The 24869-nt window shown below is 39.8% G+C and overlaps 1 protein-coding gene across 1 annotated transcript; it reads right to left on the minus strand.

Annotated features, from left to right (window-relative positions):
- Positions 1 to 1761: 1761 nt before the first annotated feature.
- DNAJC21 (DnaJ heat shock protein family (Hsp40) member C21) lies at positions 1762 to 24487 on the minus strand. Its single transcript, XM_081053303.1, has 12 exons — positions 24177 to 24487; positions 19508 to 19601; positions 18350 to 18473; positions 17928 to 18050; positions 17260 to 17564; positions 16244 to 16395; positions 14115 to 14202; positions 11360 to 11518; positions 10897 to 10939; positions 7307 to 7479; positions 4130 to 4205; positions 1762 to 3183 (listed from the first exon to the last, which is right to left on the minus strand). The coding sequence occupies exons 1-12, from the start codon at positions 24271 to 24273 to the stop codon at positions 3019 to 3021; spliced, it is 1599 nt and encodes a 532-aa protein (XP_080909429.1). The 5' UTR covers positions 24274 to 24487; the 3' UTR covers positions 1762 to 3018.
- Positions 24488 to 24869: the final 382 nt, after the last annotated feature.

Consider the following 24869-nt stretch of genomic DNA (forward strand, 5'->3'; position numbering starts at 1 on the left):
GTCCTGGGGCTGGTGCCTCCAGTGGGCAGCTTCAAAATGAGCTGGAGCATCACCCAGCCACTTTCAAGTACAACACACACAAGGGGCAGATTGGGCAGGCGCCAGAGTCCTGCTGAGGCAGATCCTGCGCCATAGGATCAGCCCCCGCACAACAACTCTTCCACTGCAGTCAAGGCCGGTGCTCACAACCAGTGAGCCCAAGGGTCAGACCCTCCCATTAATGTGCAGTTATCAACCAAGGCTCAGCTACAAGAGGAGGGCACACACAACCCACACGAGGGACACACCTGGAGCACGTGGCTCAGGTGACCAGAAAGACTGTGCCACTCGACTTCACAGCACACCTAGTACATAAGGTCACTCTACTAAGACCAGAAGACATAGCAGCCCTACCTAATACATAGGAACAAACACAGGGAGACAGCCAAAATGAGGAGACAAAGAAACTTGTCCCAAATAAAAGAACAGAACTAAGCTCCAGAAAAAGACCTAAGAGAACTGGAGATAAGCCATCTATCAGATGCAGAGTTCCAAACACTGGTTATAGGATTGCTCAATGATCTCAGGGAGAACTTCAACAGAGAGACAGAAAGCATAAAAATGGAGATGGAAAAGGACCAGTCAGAAACAAAGGATACAATAATGGAAAGGAAGAATATATTACAGGCAATCAACAGTAGATTAGATAAAACAGAGGATCCAAAACAGCGATGTAAAGATAAGGTAGCAGAAAACATCGAACCAGAACAACAAAAAGAAAGTCAAAAAATGGAGGAGTTTAAGGGGCCTCCGGGACAATATCAAGCGTACCAAGATTCAAATTATAGGGGTGTCACAAGAAGAGAGAGTAAGGAATTGAAAACCTATTTGAAGAAAAATGACAGAAAACTTCCCTAACCTGGTGAAGAAAGTAGACATATAAGCCCAGGAAGTGCAGAGTCCCAAACAAGATGAACCCAAAGAGGCAACACCAAGACACAGCATAACTAAAATGCCAAAGGTTAAAGACAGAGAGAGAATCTTAAAAGTAGCAAAATAAAAGCAGTTAGTTACCTCCAAGGGAGCCCCCATAAGACTGGCAGCTGATTTCTCAACAGAAACTTTGTAGGCCAGAAGGGAGTGGCAGGAAATATTCCAAGTGATGAAAAGCAAAGGCATATAACCAAGATTACTCTACCCAGCAAAGCTAGCATTCAGATTAAGGAGCTTCCCAGACAAGAAAAAGTTGAAGGAGTTCATCATCAACAAACCAGTATTACAAGGACTCTTAGAGGGACTTCTTTAAGATGGGAGGGGGTTAAGGACTGGTGAAAGCGGAAGGAATTATTAAAAAGTACAAATTGGTTGTTATACAGTAGTCATGGGGATGTAGGGTATAGCATAAGAAATATAGTCAATAATATTGTAATAGCTTGGTATGGTGCCAGACAGGTACTAGATCTATCAGGGTGATAGACGGAAATGGGGTTGGGGCAGGGTGAAAAAGGTGACGGTATTAACAATTACAAATTGGTAGTTAATATAATATGGGTATATAAACAACAATGTTGTAAAGATCGAAATGGGGTTGGGGCAGGGTGAAAAAGGTGACGGTATTAACAATTACAAATTGGTAGTTAATATAGTATGGGTATATAAACAACAATGTTGTAAAGATCCCGTAAGGTGCCTGATGGGCACTGGGGGATTACTTAATAGACTGTGTAGAAGCTTTACCAACGCGTTATACACCTGAAGCTGAAGCAGAATAACACTGAATGTCAACTGTAAGTAAATATATAGGTATATTTTGTCACGAGATGTGGAGGACAACACAGGGAAGACAGTCAATGGTATTGTAACGGCTATGTAAGATGTCAGAGGAGTACTAGCTTGGGGCTTGGGGTATCACATTATGAGGGGTTTAAATATCTAACTATTATGTTGCTTCGTATACCTGAAACTAATAAAAATAAATGTAAAAAAAGAATAGCCTATATAATCCACCCTAAAAATTGACTCATCACTGAACATACACTTGATGACCACACTCACATATAAGAACTCTCCATATTTCTTTTGATTTAATATTCATCTTTGCTACAGAATAAGTGGCATAAATATCAGCCATATTCAAAAATCTTTCATCAAAAAAAATTTTTCTCCCTTGATACAAAAAACAAAATAAAAAATTTCTGAAAACCGTGAAGGAAAAAAACCCAAAGCAGAATACCCCCTGTTTAACAGTATAAATTCTAAACCATCTGCTACCTCGATCTGTCATGCATTACAGCTGTCACCACGCCTAAGGAAGAAGTGCCATATATATTAATTTGCTTCCACCTCCATAATTCAAATCAGTGAAAAACTAAAAGATGTATCTTGTTGAAAATTACCAGTAAAATCTCAAATTAAATCAACATAATTATACCTTGGAAATACTATTCTTATAATACAACCATATACAAGTATGTTCAATTGGTTTGTGCCTGTCATTGTCCTTGAGGGAATAAAATACAGTAATCAACAATAGGTTCGAAATAATTTTACAATTACAACTGGAATCATGGTATCATGTAGAAAAAAATCTATGATGATTTTAAAATGATCTGGAATCTTTGATAGATGATGAAGCATAACAAAATACAAGATACAAAAAGCAGTGAATCATATAAAAATACTTAAAGTGAAATTCACAAAATAAAACAGAAAGGGGCATTTCTATGTGTTAAAATAATTTAATTTCTCCCCATACACTTTTGTCCACGAGACAACAGAAATCAAGAATGCATACTTTACAATATTTACCTGTTTTGAGATATTCAAGTCAATTCAGATGGCAAAAGTAGAATTCAGTCACTAACGAAATGTTTAAAAATATATATTAAATGAAAAAAATGTTTTTACAAGATAAAAAATAATCTTCCACAATGCAATAAATTGCACATCACTGAAATTTTAACTCTTTAGATGATTTCAGTTCAGTTTTTGGTTTCAAAATCTAGAGACAATCAAAAAGAAGCAGCATTGGCAGAATGTCTATCTGTTTTTACGTTTCTCTTTCTTGCCCCGACTGCTTGTTACACTGTTTAAAGAAGACGATGAAGGTGCTCTTGCATGACCTGTGGTCTTCAGATGGTCAAAAAGTTTATTCCGGGATGGAAATTCACTATGGCAGGTTGTGCAGCTGATAATAACATCATTCTGAGAAGAGGGGAAAAAATCATAAATAAAAGCCAAGTGTTAATATCTGAGATCAGTTTTTTATGTTTTCATGTCAAGATCAAATGTCAAACAATTGCCAAAGAAAGATCTTCTAACAAAATGGACAGCTACTGAGAGGGACTCAAAAGAGGTAGGTGTTCTTGGAACCTAAGTCCCAATAACCAACACCATCGACTTTAAGAGACCTGAGACATTCAACAGCATGTACCACATGGGCTACACCAAGGCTTTAGATTTCAAAGTAACAGAAAACAGAAGAGTAACTGTTCTGGGAAGGGCTGCTATTTCCCATCTGCTACTTTGTAAAGAAAAGAAAAATGATGTGACAACATGGATAGACCTAGAAGGTATTATGCTAAGTGTAGTAAGTCAGACTGAGAAGGACAAATACCATAAGATCTCACTTATATGTGAAATCTAAAGACAAAATAAATGAACAAACAAAACAAAAACAGACTCATAGATACAGAGAACAAACTAATGATTGCCAGAGGAGAGGGGAGCTGGGTGAAAAAGGTGACGAAATTAAGAAGTACAAATGGGTAGTTACAAAATAGTCATGGGGATGTACAGCATAGAGAGTATAGTCAGTAATGTTGCAACAACTATGTAAAGTGCCAACTGGGGGATCACTGCATAAATTATATAAATGTTTAACTACTATGCTGTATATCTAAAACTAATATAGAATAATATTGAATGTCAACTGTAACTGAAAAAAATAATTAGGAAAAAAATGCCAGTAGCACATATATAAATTCCATGTTTGTCATGGGAAACTGCTGATGGAGCCACAACTATGCAGCTGGTGTAGAAGAGCTCACCAAACACACATTTACATCTTTAGAATGAGAATTAAGAATTTAGATTATATTGTTTAAACAATAAGATCCACTGAAGACATGTCAGCATGATTTTAACCTACCACTGTCTGTGGTTCAGCAGGTACTTTGACAGACTTTTTCGTATCTTTGGCTTTCTTTCCTTTGGGTTTAGGAACACTGGAAAATAAGTGCAAGAATTCAGCATAATCTAATAATAATGTACTCCTTTTAATTGTCATTTTGCTCCCAAGAAGACTCAAAAGAATGACATGCAATTTAACGGCTAATTAATTTTAATGGCCAAATTAATTAATTTTAACAGTTCAAGTGAACAGCTTTAAAGAGATCACATTAGGTATCAAATTTGACACAAAAATTAAGGGATTTACTTAAAACAGTTGAAACATAAGCTAAAACAAGGCCCCTAAAATTCTGAGCTTTTATACGGTGTGTTTTAGTTAAAAAAGCAAAAACTTAATACTCCATTTGTTGACACAAACCATCTTTGCACCCAAGCAGCAGTACTCAGAAATACTCTGACATTAAGTGTGGCTCCCCCAAAACACACCTTTTGAACCTGATCCAGTCTATGACAAACATTTCAACAGTTCCGCAACGAAAGAAAAATAAACACACTGTAATACACTTCCATAAAATTAAATTTGTTTAACATGATGAATTTTCTTTTATTGAAAGATTATGTCCTTTCTGCTGTCTGGTGTGTACCCACCCCACCCATGTACCCTTTAACCCAGAAAGTGCCAGCCAGTATAGTCCTGAACATTAACTCCGGAACATTTCTCTATTCATTTTTCTACATGCATTGTAATTTTCCTTATTCATTGCATACATTTATGCCAACCAAATTCTTAGGGTAAAATCTGAGTGCAATTATACTTACAGAACAGAATGGGTTATAATGAGTAAATTATGATAATGCTGCCATACTATTCTTCAAGAGTCTGCATTAAGTTAAATAGCCTATACAGGCGTACCTCATTATACTGTAGTTTACAGATGTTGTGTTTTTTACAAATTGAAGTCAAGACCCTCCACCAATAAAAAGGTTACGACCGGCTTTATTGCAGTGGTCTGGAACCGAACCCACAGTATCTGTGAGATGTGCCTGTACCTTTAAAAGATGCTGATTAGGAGGGTTAACATAACATTATGCAGTCTTCAGACAGCTTTAAAAGCATCAAGAAAAGGATACAATGGCATAAGGCTACAGATTAACATTTACTAATTTACGTAATATCATCACAGATATGTCACAAATATATGCAAGGAAATTTAGGGTAATATTCCTGAAGAACAATTTATCATATTATGAAAGACAGCAACTACATCTCTGAAGCTAATATCTAAGAGTTTTATTTTGTAAAAGTACTCTAGATACATACACACGTTTTCTTTTTTTTAAAGATTTTATTGGGGAAGGGGAACAGGACTTTATTGGGGAACAGTGTGTACTTCCAGGACTTTTTTCCAAGTCCAGTTGTTGTCCTTTCAGTCTTAGTTGTGGAGGGCACAGCTCAGCTCCAGGTCCAGTTGCCATTGCTAGTTGCAGGGGGCGGAGCCCATCATCCCTTGTGGGAGTCGAACTGGCAACCTTGTGGTTAAGAGGATGTGCTCCAACCAACCGAGCCATCCGGGAGCTCAGCAGCAGCTCAGCTCAAGGTGCCGTGTTCAATTTTAGTTGCAGGGGGTGGAGCCCACCATCCCTTGCGAGCCACCATCCCTTGCGGGCCACCATCCCTTGCGGGCCACCATCCCTTGCAGGACTCGAGGAGTTGAATTGGCAACCTTGTGGCTGAGAGCCCACTGGCCCATGTGGGAATCGAACCGGCAGCCTTAGGAGTTGGGAGCATGGAGCTCCAACCGCCTGAGCCACCGGGCCGGCCCACGTTTTCTAATGAAGAACTTCCCACTAGGTGGCCAGCATCAGTGCACGGTAGGGAAGCAGCAGAGGGACCCCACAGAAAGCTATTGGAGTCAGGCCACCTGGTGCATGTACGTGTGTGTGCATGTGTGTTTGCACCTCTATCCCAGCACTGCCACTCAACAGTGAAGAAATCATTTGAATTTGAAGTCTTACTTTTAGCAATGAGAACCCTTTTTCTCCCCAAATGAACTCCCATGTCGAAATAATATGGAAAACAAATGGAAAAATGTTAGCTCTAGATGAAGGAGACAGTCAGGGTTCTGGAGCCCCATCCTTTGGTCCACCCCTCACGCCCACAAAGCAGCTCCCAAGGGACCTGTACAGGTCACTTAGGCCCCACGGAGCTAGCTGACCTGGGTGCCTTCAAGGAGTCAGGCAGACAGAGATTAAGTGCCAGCTTTTCCACTTACCAGCTTTTGTTCTCAGGCAAGTCACTTAACCTGAGACTCAGTTTCCTCATTTGTAAAACTAGAACAAACATCTAGCATGAGAGTGGTGTGTAACTTCCCCCTCCAGCTTTCAGCTCTCCCAAGCTCCTGCATTACCAGTTGGTACACCCACAGCCCTATGCTAGGCCCCAGGATGTGTTTCCCTCATTTATGCCACCTAAAGCCCAGGCCCCTAAGTACACTCCCCGTCCCTTCACTACTGCCCCAGTGTTAAGCATTTCCCACTTGACTGTCATTTGAACTGTTTTACTTGGTCCTATGACAACAACATGACGCTACTTACTCTTCGGATCTTTCCTCTTATTCTGCTATAGAGGAAGGGAGGAGGGGGACAAAAATGTCATACAAGGAGAGGAAGAAGAATACTATCTCCCGTGATTGAGACCTTCCCCTCACCAACCATAATGGGCTGGGGCGGGACCAGGATTCCAGGGTTCCTTTGAGCCAGAAAGCCCCAAGCTCTGGGTATTATCCGCATGTGGTCAGTGAGGCTGAGCACAGAATGACTGTCACGAGCATGGAGATTCAGTTAGTCACGCTCCCAGCGAGTGGGACATAGCCTCATCAGTTCTCACGAGTGTCAAGGATTTACTGATCCAGGACAAAGCAAGAACCTTGGCAGGATAAGGGAAACAAAAACTGGATCAAAGTAGCTTCTTTCTGATTTTGGCCATGTTGTTGAAATGTCATACGCACATCGCTCTAGCATTCTCTTTCCAACACGCTTCATCTGTATACACATGTACCTATGTCTGGGTTTACAAATAAGTCACAGACACATCTAATTTACCCCATCAATCATGGAAAAGGAGAGTCTATTTGCCATATGAAAACTATCCTTACAACCAATATTAAGTAAGTAGAAACGTGCACCTCTGACTTACCTTTTAGCTTCACTTTTTGAGTCATCACACAGTTCGACAGTCCCTGTGACACTGACATCTTCTTGGGGACTAGCTTCCAATTCTTTGGCACTGACATGATTTAAGCTGGTATCTTCTGGTTGAACCTTTCCTTCTTCTCCAGTTCCATTTTCATTGAAATTATCATCATAATTCTAGGTTATAAACACGTATGTATTACAAAAGAAATACTATAATAATACTGGCTTCTTAAGTTGCCAAATAAACAATGATAACATCCTGTGCACTCTGGTTGGAGTATATCTTCAGGGAATTAATAAAAAGGGCAGATAATAATTTAAGAACATGAATGCTCATTACAGAAATACTAAATTTGTGAAACATTGGAAACAGTCCAGATAGTCAATAAGTTGAATTGGCTTTGTCTGACTCTTTCCTCATGATTAGATTCAGGCGAAACATTTCTAGCAAGAATAGTATAAGGATAATGCTGCGTTCTTCTCTGTATGTTACATCAGAAGGCAAAATGTCACTTTGTCCCATTTTTCAGCCATTAAAGTCTGGTCATTTGGCTAAGGTGGTATTGCCAAACATTTGTAAAGGAACTTTTTCCTTTCTTAGTAACTTGTGCAGTGCTATTTTGAGATTGTGTGACCACCCTGTTTCCTAACACCTATTCACCCAATGGATCTGGTACTCACTAGAGATTCTTGTGAACCATTTGTTATATTGGTGGATGCATAACAGTGACATTTCTGCTTCTGTTAGTCCTGCCATTTGCATTTGTACTAACTCGTATTCTTCTGTAACGAAGTCTTCCTGTTTGTCTCCTTTCTCCAACTCTCTTTTGAGGCTCAGTGTATCAGTGTGTCAATACAGTTACATGGTTTTTTTTCTTTAACAGAAGCAATGTGTAAAAATAACATCGTCAGTCTTTTTGATGACTCCCATTTTCCCAAATTTGTCAGGGCTTTAAGCTGAGTGCTGGGAAGTTCTGATACATCATCCCCACTGATATTTGAATACTTTCTTAGTTTGTAGTACAGATGACCCTTGTACTTTCCCTGGCCCAGCCCTGTAACCAGCCATTTCTCCAAGGACCAAACCCTGACTCCTTCAACCGGGGAAGGCCACTTAGAAACCAAGATGTGTGAACTAGGTATGCTCATTGCTACCGGGTGTCACTGCTTCTAGGAGGTCACAGTGTACACAGCTAATACACTTATTTTAAATCATGAGCTCACACTGGTTATCTCCAATTCCAATCCAGCATAACAGTGTCCTTTTCCTCTTTCCCTCAATCTGTATCTGTGTTTCCCTTCTTCCACAAGAGAAGCTGGTTCCCAACATTAATATATTTATAATCATCCCTCAGTATCCACGAAGGAATGGTGCCAGGACTCCCCCAAAGATACCAAAACTCCACAGATGCTCAAGTTCCTTATATAAAATAGCAGAGTATTTGCATGTAACCCACGTACATCTTCCCATAGACTTTACATCATCTTTAGATCACTTACAATAGCGAATACAATGTAAGTGCCATGTAAATAGTTGTTATACTATATTGTTTAAGGATCAACATTCTGCATTTCTTTTTTTTAGTATTTTTGATTCTGCAATTGGTTGAATCTGCAGACACAGAACCTGTAGACACAGAGGGCTGACTGTACTCATTTGCTGTATCCTACAATACGCATAAAATGGTTTCTGGAATACCACACCAGTACTCACAAAAAATCTTCTAAGTAAAGTCCAAGATTTGTTTTTTTGCAGTTAATTTTGTCTTTAAAACCTCCCATGGATGGTGTTCATTCAGAGTACTGTGTTTAAGCTTTTTGGATTAATTCTTGTCAGCCAGGGTCATTTGTTTACATTCAATGTCAGTTTTGGGGGTTTTCTTTTACAATCCTTGTTGACTTATGCAATCTGTTTTTGTCCATACTGAAAACTCTCCCAATCTGAAGTTCCACAAATTCTCAGTATTTGCTGCTTCCTGCTCTTTAATCTACCCGCACTTGTCTCCATACTACCTTCCCCTTCAAAAAACCTTAGGAAGTATCAGGAAAAGTGCTACATAAAACTAGGTCTAAATGGGGGCTTTCTCTCTGATATCACCAGAAATCGAAAACGAGAGGTATTATCAAGGAATATGGCTTTAGAGGGGAAAATGGGGTGGTAAACTGAAGCATCTTCATTGGGAAGAATACAAATACACGTTTATTATTTCAATCTTTAGATCTATCCTTCATGACTTGAGATGAAGTGAGCGTATGTTAGGTATCAATAAATTCCTCTTCATTTTATTTTGTCTTTATTCTAATGGTTCTGGCACACACAAAGAAGAAAGAGTTTTAAACTAAAAATTGCAGAGCCTTTAGATGAAAGTTTTGTTAAAAACTTTGTAAAAGTGATATGAGTCACTTTAATAAAAGGAACATAAACTTGCTACATGGTTTAATAACTGAAGCAAAACGTTCCATGTCACAATTTTAACAGTGATTAACTCGTATCATTGTGTCATGTATCATTTTTGGAATACGAAACAGATAAGGATTACAAATATACAACCATAAGCCAAAATTTAAAGTTTAATGAAAAATTATTTTCATAATTACCTAGGTTTTCTTGAAAACATTTTCAGTTATTAAAAAGAACTGTACTTAACATTTAATACTTAATACAAGCTAATATAATTAGATTATATTAAAATGACACAGAAATCAATTCCATTCCCTTCAGGACAATCAAATATCCTTAGTAAATAGGACAAGTTCATTTTGTTTATATAAGTTCCAATACACCCCCGAGACTGTGTTACACATATGTATCGACACAATATCCTTCTACGTAAAAATACCGTGGTCCCTCCGGACCTGCAGGTTTTGCATCCTTACATTAACCAACTGAAAACAGTATTTTCGATCCGCAGTTGGGAACCCACAGATGCAGAAAGACCACTGTATGCACTGTTCTACATCACGTAAGATAAGGGACTTGAGCATCTGTGAATTTTGGTTTCTGCAGAGGCCCTGGAACCGATTCTCTGCAGATACTAAGGGATGACTATAATTCTTGAGATAGAGATTAAATTTGGAGCCTGGGGTGTGAAATACTTAAACTTCTTAAATTTCTGAGTATTATAAAAGAACATTTTTTCAATATGCACAATCATTGCAAGTTTCTAACCGAATGTTTCTTTTGCAAAATTTCAATTATGTTATTGGCAGAATAAACTTGGATAGACAATGACCAGTCCCTAGATTTTCATGTTTCCGATTTTAATTGTTGTCTTGATTTAAAAACACTGCCACTATATGTATTCAGATACATATTTTTTTAATATGGTCATTTAGCTAATTAATATTAGTGGAACTCTCCACAGGCAAAATTCTTAAATACACTAACAACGGTAATTAAATAAATTAGCTACATACATGTAGGGGATGAGATGAAACAAGAAAATATTTTCAGTTCCTTTTAATCTGTTATACAATCAACATGAAATTATAAAGCAAAAGTCCCTCTCCTTAATACAAGTTATACTGAATAAACAAGAGCACTATAATTCCATATTTGATTTTTAATGTTAACAAAACTTTTTAACATACCTGTGTGGGTTTCTGTTTCTTTTTCTTCTGTTTTTTAGAAAGCCTAAGAACACAGATAAATCAAAATGTCAAATATTTGACTTTGTGAAGACTTACTAAGTGACAAAAGAAAATGTTGAAATACTAGTGATATAGAGAAAAGTAAAATTTAAAATTACTTAATATCATAAAACATTAAAAGAAAATATTCACGTTATCATTTTAGAAAATTATAACAGTGGCTCAATTGATAGTAATCAGCATTATCAACTACTTAGGTTCAAAATTGCTTTTAAAACAGTCATAATAGTCTGCAAAAATTATACTGAACATTATGTCTTTACCCATATCAATACTATAAAGTTCCTTTAACTAGAAGAAGTGCAGAAAATATTAGCCAATGGAATAACTTCTCTGCGACAAAAAGCACTTCAATGCAATCTCTAAATGGGGTTAGCACGTCTAGTGACATTTTCAGAAGTACTTTTGTTTCGGTGCATCGTCCACGTCTTCCTCAGAATTGGCATTTAATAGATTTTCACCAGTCTGAGGTCCTGAAAAATGTTCTTCCTCCTCCTCCAACTGTTGTTTTAACAGGGCAACCATTTCCCGATGCTTCTTGGATTTTTCATGATTCCTCATACTGAAAGAACAATCTGATGTAAGTAACTGCAACAGGATTACGTCGTATGTGCCCAAATGTGTTGCTGGATAAGTGCAACCAACTGAAACTTCACTTTTTTCTGATTAACTAAGCAAAGTGTTAGTGATACTATAAAAAGAAACAGAACTCTGTCAGGATTTCGTAGGCATTAAATACACCAGAAGCCCATGACTCCGTTCTTTTTTCCTATAACCCAGCACTCTCCCCTTCCTCTGTCCTTTTGTCTACATACTTTCTCCTTGTTTATTTATTTATTTTTTTGGGTCAAATTCTCTATTAATTTGTATTTTCCAATTTTTTAAGTTCAAGCCTTCTCCACTGTTTCTTCTTACTCATTAATTATTTGCTATGTGCTCAGATATTCCAGGTCATGCTATGGGCTTTGAGGGATCACTAGGAACTTAAAAAACAACAATTATAACTTGAAAAGGAAGACACCATGGATTTGAGAAGTGGTGATGTGAGGCTTTGAAGTATAAGAACAGTTTACCTTCTTTTGATTGTTTTCAGCAGCTGTCTTTCACTTTCTCAAGAGGGGTCTCCCTTCTCACCCCACCATCCTAAATGTGAATTCAGACACCTCTCCACCCCTCGGAGCAAAGCCTAGTTCAGGGCCCCACAGACAACTAAGCAATACCTCAAAAAAGAGTTGACGACACTTAAGCTACACGAGTTAGATTAACTAGAAAATAGGAAACTTGTGCATTATTAACTTTATCTCATCTGGTCCGATTTTGGTTTTCTAATCTGGGATGTTACTCTTTCCCACTAAAATTCTCCTTCAGATCAAGGTTCCTTGGAGAAACTAGAACATCTCGTGCCAGAAACTAAGTGCTCAAAAATATGATTGGGACACATGAAAAGGACATAGAAGCCAGGTGAAAGGAACTCTCACTAACTACATCTAGAAAAATTTGAGCATGAAAAGGGCAGTAATGAATTATAAGGCAATGAAAAGAATTCATAAATTCAGACAGAGAAATGGGGGAAAGGGAGGGCTCTTGTTTACAGCAGAAGGCCAAATGATGACTAATGTAGAAGCATTGGCACCAAAGAAACTTAATTTTGGGACCATCACAGTGCAGACTGGTACAAGCTGAAATCATCAACAGAGGCTAAATTTGGGAAGGAAATTTTGATGAGGAACAAGATATTTGCACAGTTTTAAAGTGTTTCCCCACAGGTTAAACACGCTCTAAGAAAATAAACACATGTTGCCAGAGAAAAAAACACTACCTTTATAGTGAGAAAACCGGACATCTTGAGTGGGTGATCAAAATGATCAGCACCAATGAGGGGCAGACAGACATTATGTGCCTCGATATGAAACCCTGAGAGCAACCCGTGTTTATGGAGCATTCCAGCTGGACATGCGTAAGTTGAATCTAACCATGAGGAAACAAATCCAAAAGGAGAGAAATATTTTTAAAATATTTAAGAAATACTTCAAAGGGCCAGTATTCTGGACTATCAGACACAAACAAGAGAAGTGATTCAGGTGAAAATAAACTAAATAAATGGAATACATGATCCTAGACCAGATCCTTTGTCAAAGCGGGAAAGATGCCATACAGGACATTAATAAAGAATCACCTGACAAACGCAGAATGTGTGCAGTGAGGGAGACAGAAGTACCATATCAGTGTCGTAAATTTCCTGCCCCTGACAGCTGTACTGTGATTATGTAAGACAATGTTCTTATTCGTAAGAAATATATACTCAAGTACTTAGAGGTAAAGGAGTATTATGTATGTTACTTAGTCTCAAATTACTCAGGAAAAAGCTGTATGTGTGTAGTGAGAGAGAACAAGCACAGGCAAATGAGGCAAAGTGTGAACAACATGTGACTCAGGTGCTCTGTACTCTATTCTTGCAATTTGTTAAGTTTGACATTATTTCCCAATAAAAAATAATTTTTAAAAATCTCCTTCATTGTTGCTTTGGTTTTCTTGTTTTTTCTACTTCTCTGCCTCTCCCCACTTTCTTTGGGGATTATCCAGTTGGGACTCACACACCCTCATTTTCATCATTTGGTCTCCTTTCCTCTTTACTGCACATCTTTTGCTTTTCTCCCTTACTGATAACCACATTTTCTCATTTCCTTTACCCCCTTTATAATAGCATCCTTTTTAACACTTCTCTCTTTGCCATTGTTCTCACAAGATAAAGTCCTTCCACTTCAACAAATACACTATCCTGTGTTGGCAGCCATGACCTGTACGGGAGCTTGAGGCTGGAAGTGAGTCTGCCACCAACAACAGAGAGACCATTACCTTGGGTCTAGGCTCCTTGCCTGTGTGACTATGCCTTCTTTGCCAAAACAAGTAACATCTCTTTCTGGAGACAGCGTACATGTTTGAAACGCAGCTATGCCACAGGAATACTGGCACAACTGAGAGTTAGCACAATAGTTTAACTGCTGGTCCACATCCTTCTTCTTCCCCAGGTCAGAAACCCCCCAGGGGTGACATGTGAGGCCTAGCGATCAACTGCTACAAGCGCTTTCTTTCTAGGACTTCCAAAGCGTTACATTTTGCCTCAAAAGAAAGGGTGAACACAAAGATATTAAACTTACGCCTTTTCTGTCTTGAACGACTTGTCACATGCCGGGCAATACAGGCCATCATAAAGCTCTGCATCCTCGGCTTCCTCACTATCTTTACCTACAAGAAGGAAACCTACAATAAGAAGCCTGTTTGATTAGAACACAAACCCAAAACATGTTAACAAACTACATCTCTTTAGTAAGGATCTAAAGTTGCACACAAATTAGAAATAAAATATTTCTTTACCAAAAAAAAAAACAAAAACAAATAATGTTATCAGGATTTGAGTTGACCTTTTAAAAGAAGCACTAAATTATAAGGGATAAATAAATCAAATATATCACTTTACTTTTCAAGTTCTTTTCATAAAGCTACTTAGAACAAAAAATTCTCAAAATCTTGGGTGTCAGCTAAGTTCAGAAAATCAAACGTCACTTTGATGATAGTTCTAGCACAAAGCAGTTTTTTCAACAAAGTTTTTTTAATTTACCTCTTGAGCAAGATTTAGTAAAAACATATTTATAACTGTAATCTATTCTTAAATGCTCAAATTTAACCTGACATTCCATAATTATTAGACAGCTCAGAACATATTACATGTAAAGTTTAGCATTATCTTTACAAACTTTTTAGGTTGAAGCTTTATTACAATGGAAGAATTACTATCAATACAGTCTAAAAATCTAAACTTTAAAAAGCTCAATTGAAAGTCTTTGCACAATACCATATTCTATCTTTACAAAAAATACAAAAGTAAACTGCCACCATTGATTTATTATGGGACCAATAAAGATCCCAAAGTATCTCTTCTATATTCTACAGTATGGTTCTTTACAACAAGTGATGTTAATATGATTCTGAAGGACATTCTCATTGAAATCATAAATGATCAAAATAATCCAATGCTTAGTATGTGGTATTATTTTCCAATTATGTGTATACTTTCAGTATATCGTATACATGAAATAAACTTTGAAAAGTCAAATAGTTAATATGAAATAAATTTTGATTAATCAAATAGTTAATAAAAAATGCTGGATTTGAAGTCAAAATCTGTATCTAAAAATGGTCCTATGTTCTCAAGCATATGCCACAGCTTCTCAGAGTCTTAGTTTCTTCATCAGAAAAGTGCAGCTAATTCTATGAATAAAACGTATATTTAAGGGCTATTGTCAGACAATATTGTCAGACAAATGAGATCTTATATGTGAAGGCCCTTTATAAATTGTAGAACACTAAATAATTACACCACATCACATTTATAGACTTCTTTGCAATTTTCAAAGCACTTTCACACATACTACTTCTAATTCATTAATAAAACATTTCATTTCCTAATTATTTTGAATAAATAGAAGCCTATCATTTTATCATTTAGGCTATTAGTCTGAAAAAGTCCATCTGTAAATAATTCCACACACCAAGAGCCCTCCCACAAAGTCAGAGATGAGACAAAGAATTTGTATACACCACAGAGGCCCCTGTGCAGTATCAGCTTTTCTGGAAAGAGCTGCTATTAAAACTTGACCTACTGCTTACTTGCATTTTTTTTCAATAACTCGTCAGTCACACCTGTCAATATGCCCACCTGTCAATATACAGAGGGTGCAAAAAAATGTATACACATTTTAAGAAAGGAAAAAACTGTATTAAAATTATGGCAATGGTAATCACTTTGAGTACCTCTTGTATTTGAAGTCAAACGTGACTTGTATTCATCTTTTGCTTTTAGTATATATTATTACAGTTGTAATACAGTTTTCCTTTCTTAAAATGTGTACACATTTTTTTGGCACCCTCTGTATTTATACAGCCAGAAGCACAAGCTGTTTAAAACACAGTCAGGAAAGAGTTTGTTAATCAAATTACCAGAATTAGATAACTTCAATAGACTACCTTTCCTTAGCCCATACAATATTGTCTTTCATTTTCATTATTTACCACATTTAAAAGTTGGGAGACGTCACATAAAAATCACTTAAAAAACAAACAAACATGAAAACTCTAGAACTCGGGTGTTCTCCAGATTTTGACGCACTCTCCCATTCCATGTGATCTTACCCCCAGTCCCCTTACTGGCACCTGGACGCATCCTGAGTATACAAGGCCTATGCACGAAAACATTTTCTAAAGATTCTTAACAGTTGAAAGAAGTTACCATCCTGTCCGTCTTTGAGCTCATGTTCCTCCATTTCATCTTCATCTGACCCGTCTCCAAATTCCTTTTCATACTGTGCCTCCATCTCCCTGAGCTCCTTCTCCAAATTGGCCAGCGTCATCCAGCTCTGCTCTTTGTACTGCTCCGCTAATCTATAAACAAACACAGTCTCTGCATTGGTTTTACTTACTCTTTAGGCTTAAAACCTACCCCCTAGGAAGAAAAGCTTCTGCCTCCCAAGTTATCAGTGTTTACAAATGGGCAAAGTCACTTCAATCTGTTATGTGGCTGATTTTAATTGTTCTACTAGATAACAGGTTTTCAAACATGTAACTCTTGGTGACTTACTAGAAGTCTTCAGGTGTTTCTGAGTCTTAAGTGTCAAGTAAAATACTAATTTTCAAAAGATGAGGGGCACAGCACGTAGAATTTTTAAGAAGTAATTTTTTAAAGAATGCTGTAACGCTCTGGACACAACGTTTTCACAGTAACTAAAAACAACAAAACTCTAAAGGCACTAAAATGAACTAAGTATCTGACAGTATACTGACAAAGAGGCAGTATTGCATCATGGTTAAAAGAAGGCCGCTGGACTGCCTTCTTAGCTCCAATTCCCACCTCTCTGACTTACTAGCCATGTGATTGTGGGCCTGCCTGCCTCGTTTTCTCAAAAGAACGAGGATAAAAACCAGAACTCACTTCACAGAAAATTGTGAGAAAAGCATTAGAGCAGAGCCTTGTACAGACTAAAAACTCAGTTAACGTTCGTTGGTATCAAGTTTTACAAGAGTCGGTAAACGATCTCAAATATAAAGGGCCTTGAAAGGAAAACATCCAACTCAAAAAACAGTTTTTCCACAGTAGATGAAAACCCACTGTCCAATGTCAGGATTGAAAAAAAGCATGAAGCCAGGCCGATGACTTAACCCAGCACGAAAGCACATGGTGGGGATCTGCTGGTGCTTCCCTGGACCCCACACCTGCATGCAGAAAAGGGTCCGGCCTGCAGTACATACTGTGCCTGCTTCAGCTTCTGCTGCCGCCTCCTCTCTTCGGCTTTCCTTGCCTTTTCTGCGTTCTGTTCTTCCACCAGTTTCCGATGAGCCTGCACTCTTTTATCTCTCTTACGAATGAAAGCCACCAGCTGACGAACAAGCTCATTCTTCTCTTTCCTTGCTTTGTCTCGAATCTTTTTGTTTTCTTTTTCCATAGCTCGTTTCTCCCAGCGGTTAGAAGCTTGTCGAATATCATATTCCTCTTTCCAAGCAAAGTTCTTTTGAGTACAAAAACTCTGCCAATAAGCGTAGAAAGGGTGGACTACCTAGAGACGAGACAAAGGAAATAGGTAAAATGCTAGTTTTTCATTTAGATTTTTTTTTTTAGTAAGGTGACAAACATTAATGATGCAAACATTTTTCTTCATATATATAACATTACAATGAACCAAAGGAGAAGAAGATAGTCCTTCTAAGCCTTTAACAGAATAAATCACTCTTCGGTATGAATTTAATGAAGACATTAATGGGATGGGACCATGGTCAATAAGGAGGGAAAAGTAAAAAAGGAGAGGCTACCAGGAAGTACAGGGCTGAGAACTAGAGTTCATTTTTTTTAAAATAACGAAATAGGGAAAAGACACACTGACAAATGCTAATCAGAAAACGGCAACACATTTCTCTCTTACCGTATCATAGTCACTTTGGGAGTCTCCGAAAGTTGGAAAACCCTCAGCATCCTCTTCTAGTACAGATTCTAGCTCTTCCTTCGCAATCATTTCAAAAACATTACGATACACCGTATAAAAGCCCTAAAAAACAGTTCACAGAACACAAATTCTTAATACTTTTGTAGTCTCACCATAGAATAAGATTTTAAAATATAACATAAAAAACTTTAATGTTAAAGAACTACAGTCCCAAGCTCTTGTTATCACAAGTACATTTAAGTTTCAAATGGGGGTATTTATATGCCAACAGTTTAACACCAAGGCAGTGTTTTCTCAGTTTTCAGTTTTCAAAATGAACACTGTTTCAATTTCTATTATAAATTATCTTTGTATTTGAGAGTCTTAAGTGACTGATAAGAAATTATGAGTTCATTTCTTACCTTTTCATCATCTCCATAACCAGAGTAACAGGTAACAGTGAAATAGTGAAGCAAATCTAAGCTGTCATCTTGATATTCACCATCAAGCCCGCCTTTGAGCAGAGCCTCTCTATGATTATCATACCTACACAAACAAAAGTTGGCATCAATGAAGGCTGAATACATAAGAATTCAAAAGGACTCCTTACTCTGAAACAGCCAAAATATTGTTATTGTACATTTTAATGTTCCAACCCACAACCAAAAAATTTTAAGGAAAAAAACATGAAAAAACTTAATTTTTCACAAAATTGCTGATTAAAACTATGTCTGCAACTTCTAGTACATTTCAGGAACTATACAGTACTAGCACATATGAACAGAGGAATTTAATAAGCCAAGGAATTTCCATGACTCTCCCAGGAAGGTGGCCGCATTTTCACAGGAAAGAAACACTACTAAATAGGACAGCAGTGGTCCACAGACTAATTATACATTAGGGGTTAGGTATCCACCAGCATGTACCAGAATAAGACTCTTGCTATGTTTATGTAAACAATCTAGGAGCTTCTTCCACACGCAATTACCCCTCATAATAACTCTGTAAAGTTAGTTATTATCTCCATTTGTTGTATCAGGAAATTGAAGCTCAGTGGTTTTAAAACCTATTCCTTTGGAGCAAAAAGTTCACGAAAAATCTAAAAACTCACAACTTCCAACATAGGAATTTTTGATTGGAAAAGGTTCATCACTCGTAAAAGTTATTTGTCATAGATGTAGAAGCTTAACTCAATTTCTTCAATATAAAGTAGTTCTTGGGAAAATACTAGAATTCTTGTATTAAAATACTATTATCTGTTTAAGGACAAACAACATTCTTCCTTGTCTGATATTAGTAAACTTGTCATACACCAAAGAGACCCCATTTAATAAATATCAAAATTAAAACTAATATTGCCAGTTTGTTTCACTATCTATAAAATCAAGTGTTGGAGAAATCATCTCTAAGGTTTCTTCCTACTCAAATACTGTTTTTTAAATAATGAGTAGGTGTCTAAAGCCTCAGAACATACCAAAAATCCCTTAATGTATTAGTTAAAAAAAAAACACGCAAAACCCTCTAATGACAATTCTTCCCAACAAAACACACTGGGACAGGAAGGCTAGCGTGACGCTCACCATGCTCTTTCCTGAGGGTCACTCAACACGTCATATGCTGCTTGGATTAATTTAAATTGTTCAGCTGCTTCTGCGGCATTATCCAGATTTTTATCTGTTAAAATATAAAGGCACAGAAATTTAGTCATCAAAATCTAAAAAGGATCTCTCCCATCACAAATGCCATAAACAGAGGAGTGTTCAAAACAAAGAAAAACAACTAGAGAAAAGCAAAGAGTTACTGGATGACAGCTGATGATCAGAATTTATTATATCTACTTGAATAGATTTCATGCTTTTCCCTAAGTCTTGATACATCATTGAGCACTCAACCTAGATATCCACAAATGGAAAACCCTGAGTAGCATATAATTTATCTTTAGAAGGAATAACATATAGAGAGAAACCAGTTATAGAAACAGTGTTACTATTTAGTGTCAGATTGTTTATTGTTCACATTGTCAAGTTTTTCTTTCTTATCAACATATACCAAAATAAATCACATAAAGTTTAAAAAAGATATACTAATTATTCTTCCCTTAGCTGCACTCCCTTAACCTTGGAATTCAGAAGCATCTTTGCCTCAGGGTGGAGGCCAGCTTCCAAGATGGCCCCCAGGGATCACCGCTGCCTGGCGTTCGCACTCTTGTGCAGTCCCCTCCCAAATCACCAGGGTTGGTCTGTATGGCCCACAGCAGGCAGCAGAAGTGATGATATGTGACAGCACGGTATGTCACTTCTGAGATCAGTTTACAAAAGACTGCAGTTTCTATCTTGGGCCCTGGCGCTCTCTCGGATCACTCTGGGAGTAGCCAGCGGCCACAGTGTGAAGACACTCAGGTGGCCTATGGAGAAGCCCACTTGGTGAAGACTGGAAGCCTCTTGCCCACAGCCTGCAAGGGTCTGAGGCCCGCCAATAGGGTGTGAGGGAGCTTGAAAGTAGGTTTTCCCAGACAGTGAAGATACAACCAAAAAAAAAAAAAAAAAAAAAAGCAGAGTTTGATTGAAAGCAAAATGGCAGAAAAAGCCAGCAAATAAATCTTCCCACATAAAACAAAAAAGGTGACTGTTCTGGGGTGGTAGGTGGGTGGTTCTTCTTCACCTTTTAATCAGTACTGTACTTTTTGTCCTGTTTCTTCCCACTCCTTTCTTTCCTCCCCCAAAGAAGTTGAAGAAAGCTAAAGCTTCTAAACACATAAAACCCATAAATGTACCACCTGAAAATAAGATCTAATCTCTTACTAAAGCTTCTTTCTTAAGGAATTTTTCAATCTGTCATACGGCTTTTTATTTCACTTAAATATGCCTGAACTGGTTGACTATAAGGTTGAACCGAGATCTAAAACCATGAGAGCAAGAAGTTAAAAAGCAGTAATTTAAAAAACAGAAAGCCCACATTTATTATTTGCCAAATACAAAAGCCAAAGGTATTGCACATCCAGTCATCAAAGTTTAAAAGGCATTCTCACATTATTCTTTGTACTTTTCTCGTCATCCATTCATGTCCTCTTCCACTTCCATTCCCTCTCAAACCTTTCTACAGTGCCTTCTGGAAAATTCCATGAATTGTGCCTTTTAAGCCCAGCCTTGACTGAAGCCAGGCTCCCCGAGAACATCTTCCCTGCAGGACTTCCCTCTCAAGGCTCCTTCACCCACAGCCTCAATGGTAAGGTCTGGTCCTGGAGCTGGCTCTGGTCACTGATCCTTTATTCACCCCCAAAGACAAACTAGCATTCCTCTGAGATGCAGACCGTTTGGCTATACCACCTTTCCCCTCCTCACTGTGTACTCACCTCCCAATCACTTCCACTTACTCACTGAGAATTTTGGCACTTGCCTCAGGGTTTCCATCCCTGGGTCCTATCTCATCCTGGGTGACTTCACTGTACCCTGACCTCCTGGTCTCCCTACCTCTAGTCTTGCCTGCTCCGATCCATTCTCCCCACCATAGCGAAAGAGAGACTTAAAAAAACTCAAAGCTATCGTCTCCCCTGCTTCCAAGTCTTCAATGGCTTCCCAATGCCCTTAGTTAAAATGCAATCTACCGAATCCAGTTTACCACAACCTTCAAGACCTGGTTCCTACTTACTTACCTGGCCATGTGCCCCTTTCCCCTTCCTGGACTCTGCCAGGCTTTCTCTTGCCTCACTCCACCTGTATTATGTGATTCTGCGTTAGGTCTTGACCTAAGATGTCACTTCTTCAGGCATGCACATCTACCCCCCTCACACGTAAACTCAGGTCAGGTGGGTCCATGTACTCATAAGCACCTTCTATTTGCCCTCACACTGTCCTTATCTCAACAGATTAAAATCGTGTTTTCCTCTCAAGTGTCACCCAGAAGACTGCGGGCCAGCAGGGCAGGGTCCACTCCTGTCTCCTTCATACGGTCAACTGCTCAGGGAATAGTCATCAGATGAATTACTGAAAGCCCGCCTTTCACAAGGCGTGATCTCACTAGGTATCTTCTAGGATATCACTAGGATCTTCACTTTTTTTACAATGAAAAATGGGCAGCCTCTCTACTTGAGGTACTATTATTCTTGAAAGCAAAGCCCATGTGTTAACCTCAGAAACATCTAACACGGTACCTTGCACTTATAAGACATTAAACACTTGTTGAATGGCACGCTAACAAGTTAATGAGCCAGCAAAGCACACCAAAATCATGCATCTCCTGGGAGGGTATTTATCCCTTAAATAGATAAGCATCTTCAAACCAAAAGATATTTAGGATGCTATGAATGATGATGACATTCAGAGAAGATAGTCACATTTAGTTAATAACAGGTTCAGTTTCAAAGTAGTCAACTGGTATTTTAGTAACATTTGCGTCTTTCTTCCTTGCATTTCCTTGATTATTGATTTGCAAATCATCACCAAAGCTGGGAATTTTTCCTTTACAACATCTCTGATTCTGCCTTATTCCTCCCACTGACCTGAAGCCTGGCCTAGGCTCTTACCTTCCCAGGACCGACTGTGCCTGACTTCTGTCTCCATCCCTCTTTAGTCTTCTGTTGCCTTCACAGTTCCAAGACCTCTTAATAAAGCCAGCCTCAACAATCCATTATTGGAAAAACAAATTTCACAGTCCTTAGCCTGAAATTCAAGGCCCTTTACAACGTAACTTCAAAACTACTACTCAAAAATGTTTTAATATTGTCATATGCATTCGGTCACAAGCATTGACCCTCTTCCTTACACTTTCCCACCAGAGTCAACAAATTCCTAAGTTCCTTCTAATTCCGAACACGATTTCTAATGGGAACCTCTATTACTCTAAGAATATGCTACTATACTATTTTGGATTTATTAGTTTTTTTGGATGTAGCTACTGACTTCCTGCTGTGATGAACATTTAGTTCATTTACCTCTTCCCTTCCAATACATGTCAGATCTTTTCAGTTCTGCTGGTAATCGTTGTAACTTTAAGTAACAAACCCATACCTTTATCTCTTGTTTCATCAACTTCAGACATTACCTTGACTTTGGGTCCTGCGCTTTTCCAACAGCTGTCTCACCCCATATTTTCAGACTTTCAATAAACACTGCCTTCAGTCATACTGTCCCCTGGACGGTCTTTTGCCCATCACATGCTCTTGCCCACACTGTGAAGTTCACTTTTCCCAATTCCATTCGTCTAGGACCCAGCTAACATCCAGGCTCCTCTACCAAGGAGAAGCCTCAACGCCTCAGTGCATAATGAAAACTCCCTCTTCTGAATTCTTGGGGCATTATTCGTTCCATTCATCCAATTACCAATTATACCCATTGTGCTATTTTATTTGCACTTGTATTTAATTTTGCGTGTGAGTAAGGCATGTTTTCCCAGCAAGGCTGCGGTTCTGTCTCAGCATTTCAGAATCCACGGTGCAGTGACTCGCAGCTACTGGAGACTATAAACGTGCTTATTGATTAGCGCTAATATGCAAGCCTCTTGTAAACCTCAGAAAGCCGAGATTCACTACTGTCTTAGTTTCCCAGTCTGGAAGATCGGAGTACTTCACCAAAGTCACACAAGCCTGGACTACAACCAAATAAAACATTCCAACGAAGCACACTAATAAGGAAACATACAAGGGAAGACACCCCATGAAAACTCTTATTGAAATCTGCTGAATAGCCTATGCACAGGGTCTGCTCAAACAGCTTACTAAAAGGAAAAAAAAAAAAAAAACACAGCTATCTAACACTGATACGAGCTCCTCTGTCTTAATTAATTTCCATAATGCAGAAGCCATAAACTACACGTAAGTAGCAGGAAGAGCCAGGGGGAGCTGAGCAGCAGCGACTCAAGCAAGGAACAGGCAGAGGCAGGACGGGGGTAAGAATTCCCGACTCCTCCCTCTGGAGCAAGTGAACTTGCTAGAATGCAGTCCTTCCCCATCCAGCGGCACCGCAGGCACCGCGAGGGGAGGGGGGCGGCGTCCGCAGAGGGACGGGGCTCCCGGAGTTGGAGGAAAGCCTGGTGGAGGAGCAGGGCCGCGTCGCCGGGGGCGGAGGACGCGCCCCGGGGCGGCCGCGCAGGGGCCACCGGGCCGCCGGCCGGGGTCTCGGGGCGTCTGCAGGACGGGGGTTACAGAGCGGGTGTGTCGAGGCACAGCAGGTCCCCGGAGTTCTCCGGGGAAAGGGGTAGAGGGGGCGCGAGGCCGGGGTCTGCGAAGGACCGCGGCGGTCGCGGAATAGTTACCCGGGTGCCATTTCAGGGCCAGCTTCCGATAGGCCCTCTTGAGTTCATCCTCGCTGGCGTCGCGCCGCACCCCCAGCGCCTCGTAGTGACACTTCATCGCCCGGCCGGGCGGGGGGCTGGGGCCGGGGCCCGGGGCGTGGCCGGGACCCGGGCCCGGGTCGAAGTGGTGCTGGTGGCGCTGATGGTCCTGTCCTGCGGCGGGAGCCGGGCGCCCGCACCGGGCCAGCCAGCGAGCGCGGCGGCGGCGACGGCAGCGGCGCCGGGCGGCGGAGGCGCGCGGTGGGGACGGGCGGCGCGGGCTGCGGCGCGCGGATGCGCGGAGGGGGCGGCGCCGGCGGACGCGGCTCCGCATGGGACGGGGGCGGGCTTTAGGCCGGAAAAGGCCGCGTGGGAAGGAGGCGGGGCCGCGGCGGCAGGGAGGCGGGGCCGGGACGGGAGGGAGGCGGGGCCGGGACGGCAGGGAGGCGGGGCCGGGACGGCAGGGGGCGGGGCCGGGAGGGGCGGGGCCACGTCGGGTGTCATTGTGAGGGGCTCCGTCGGCCGGCAGTGGTAGCGGCTCCTGAGGACTGAGCTAGGTGGAACAAGATTCTGGAAAACATCTTGTGGTCCTCATAATCTCTCAGTTGAGCCCCGTTGTCACAGGGGAGGCCACTCATGTTCGAAGTAGTCACGTTTGCTCAAGCCTCCACAACT

This window comes from Rhinolophus hipposideros (genome assembly GCF_964194185.1).
Source record: "Rhinolophus hipposideros genome assembly, chromosome: 7".
Classification (NCBI taxonomy): Eukaryota; Metazoa; Chordata; class Mammalia; order Chiroptera; family Rhinolophidae; genus Rhinolophus; species Rhinolophus hipposideros.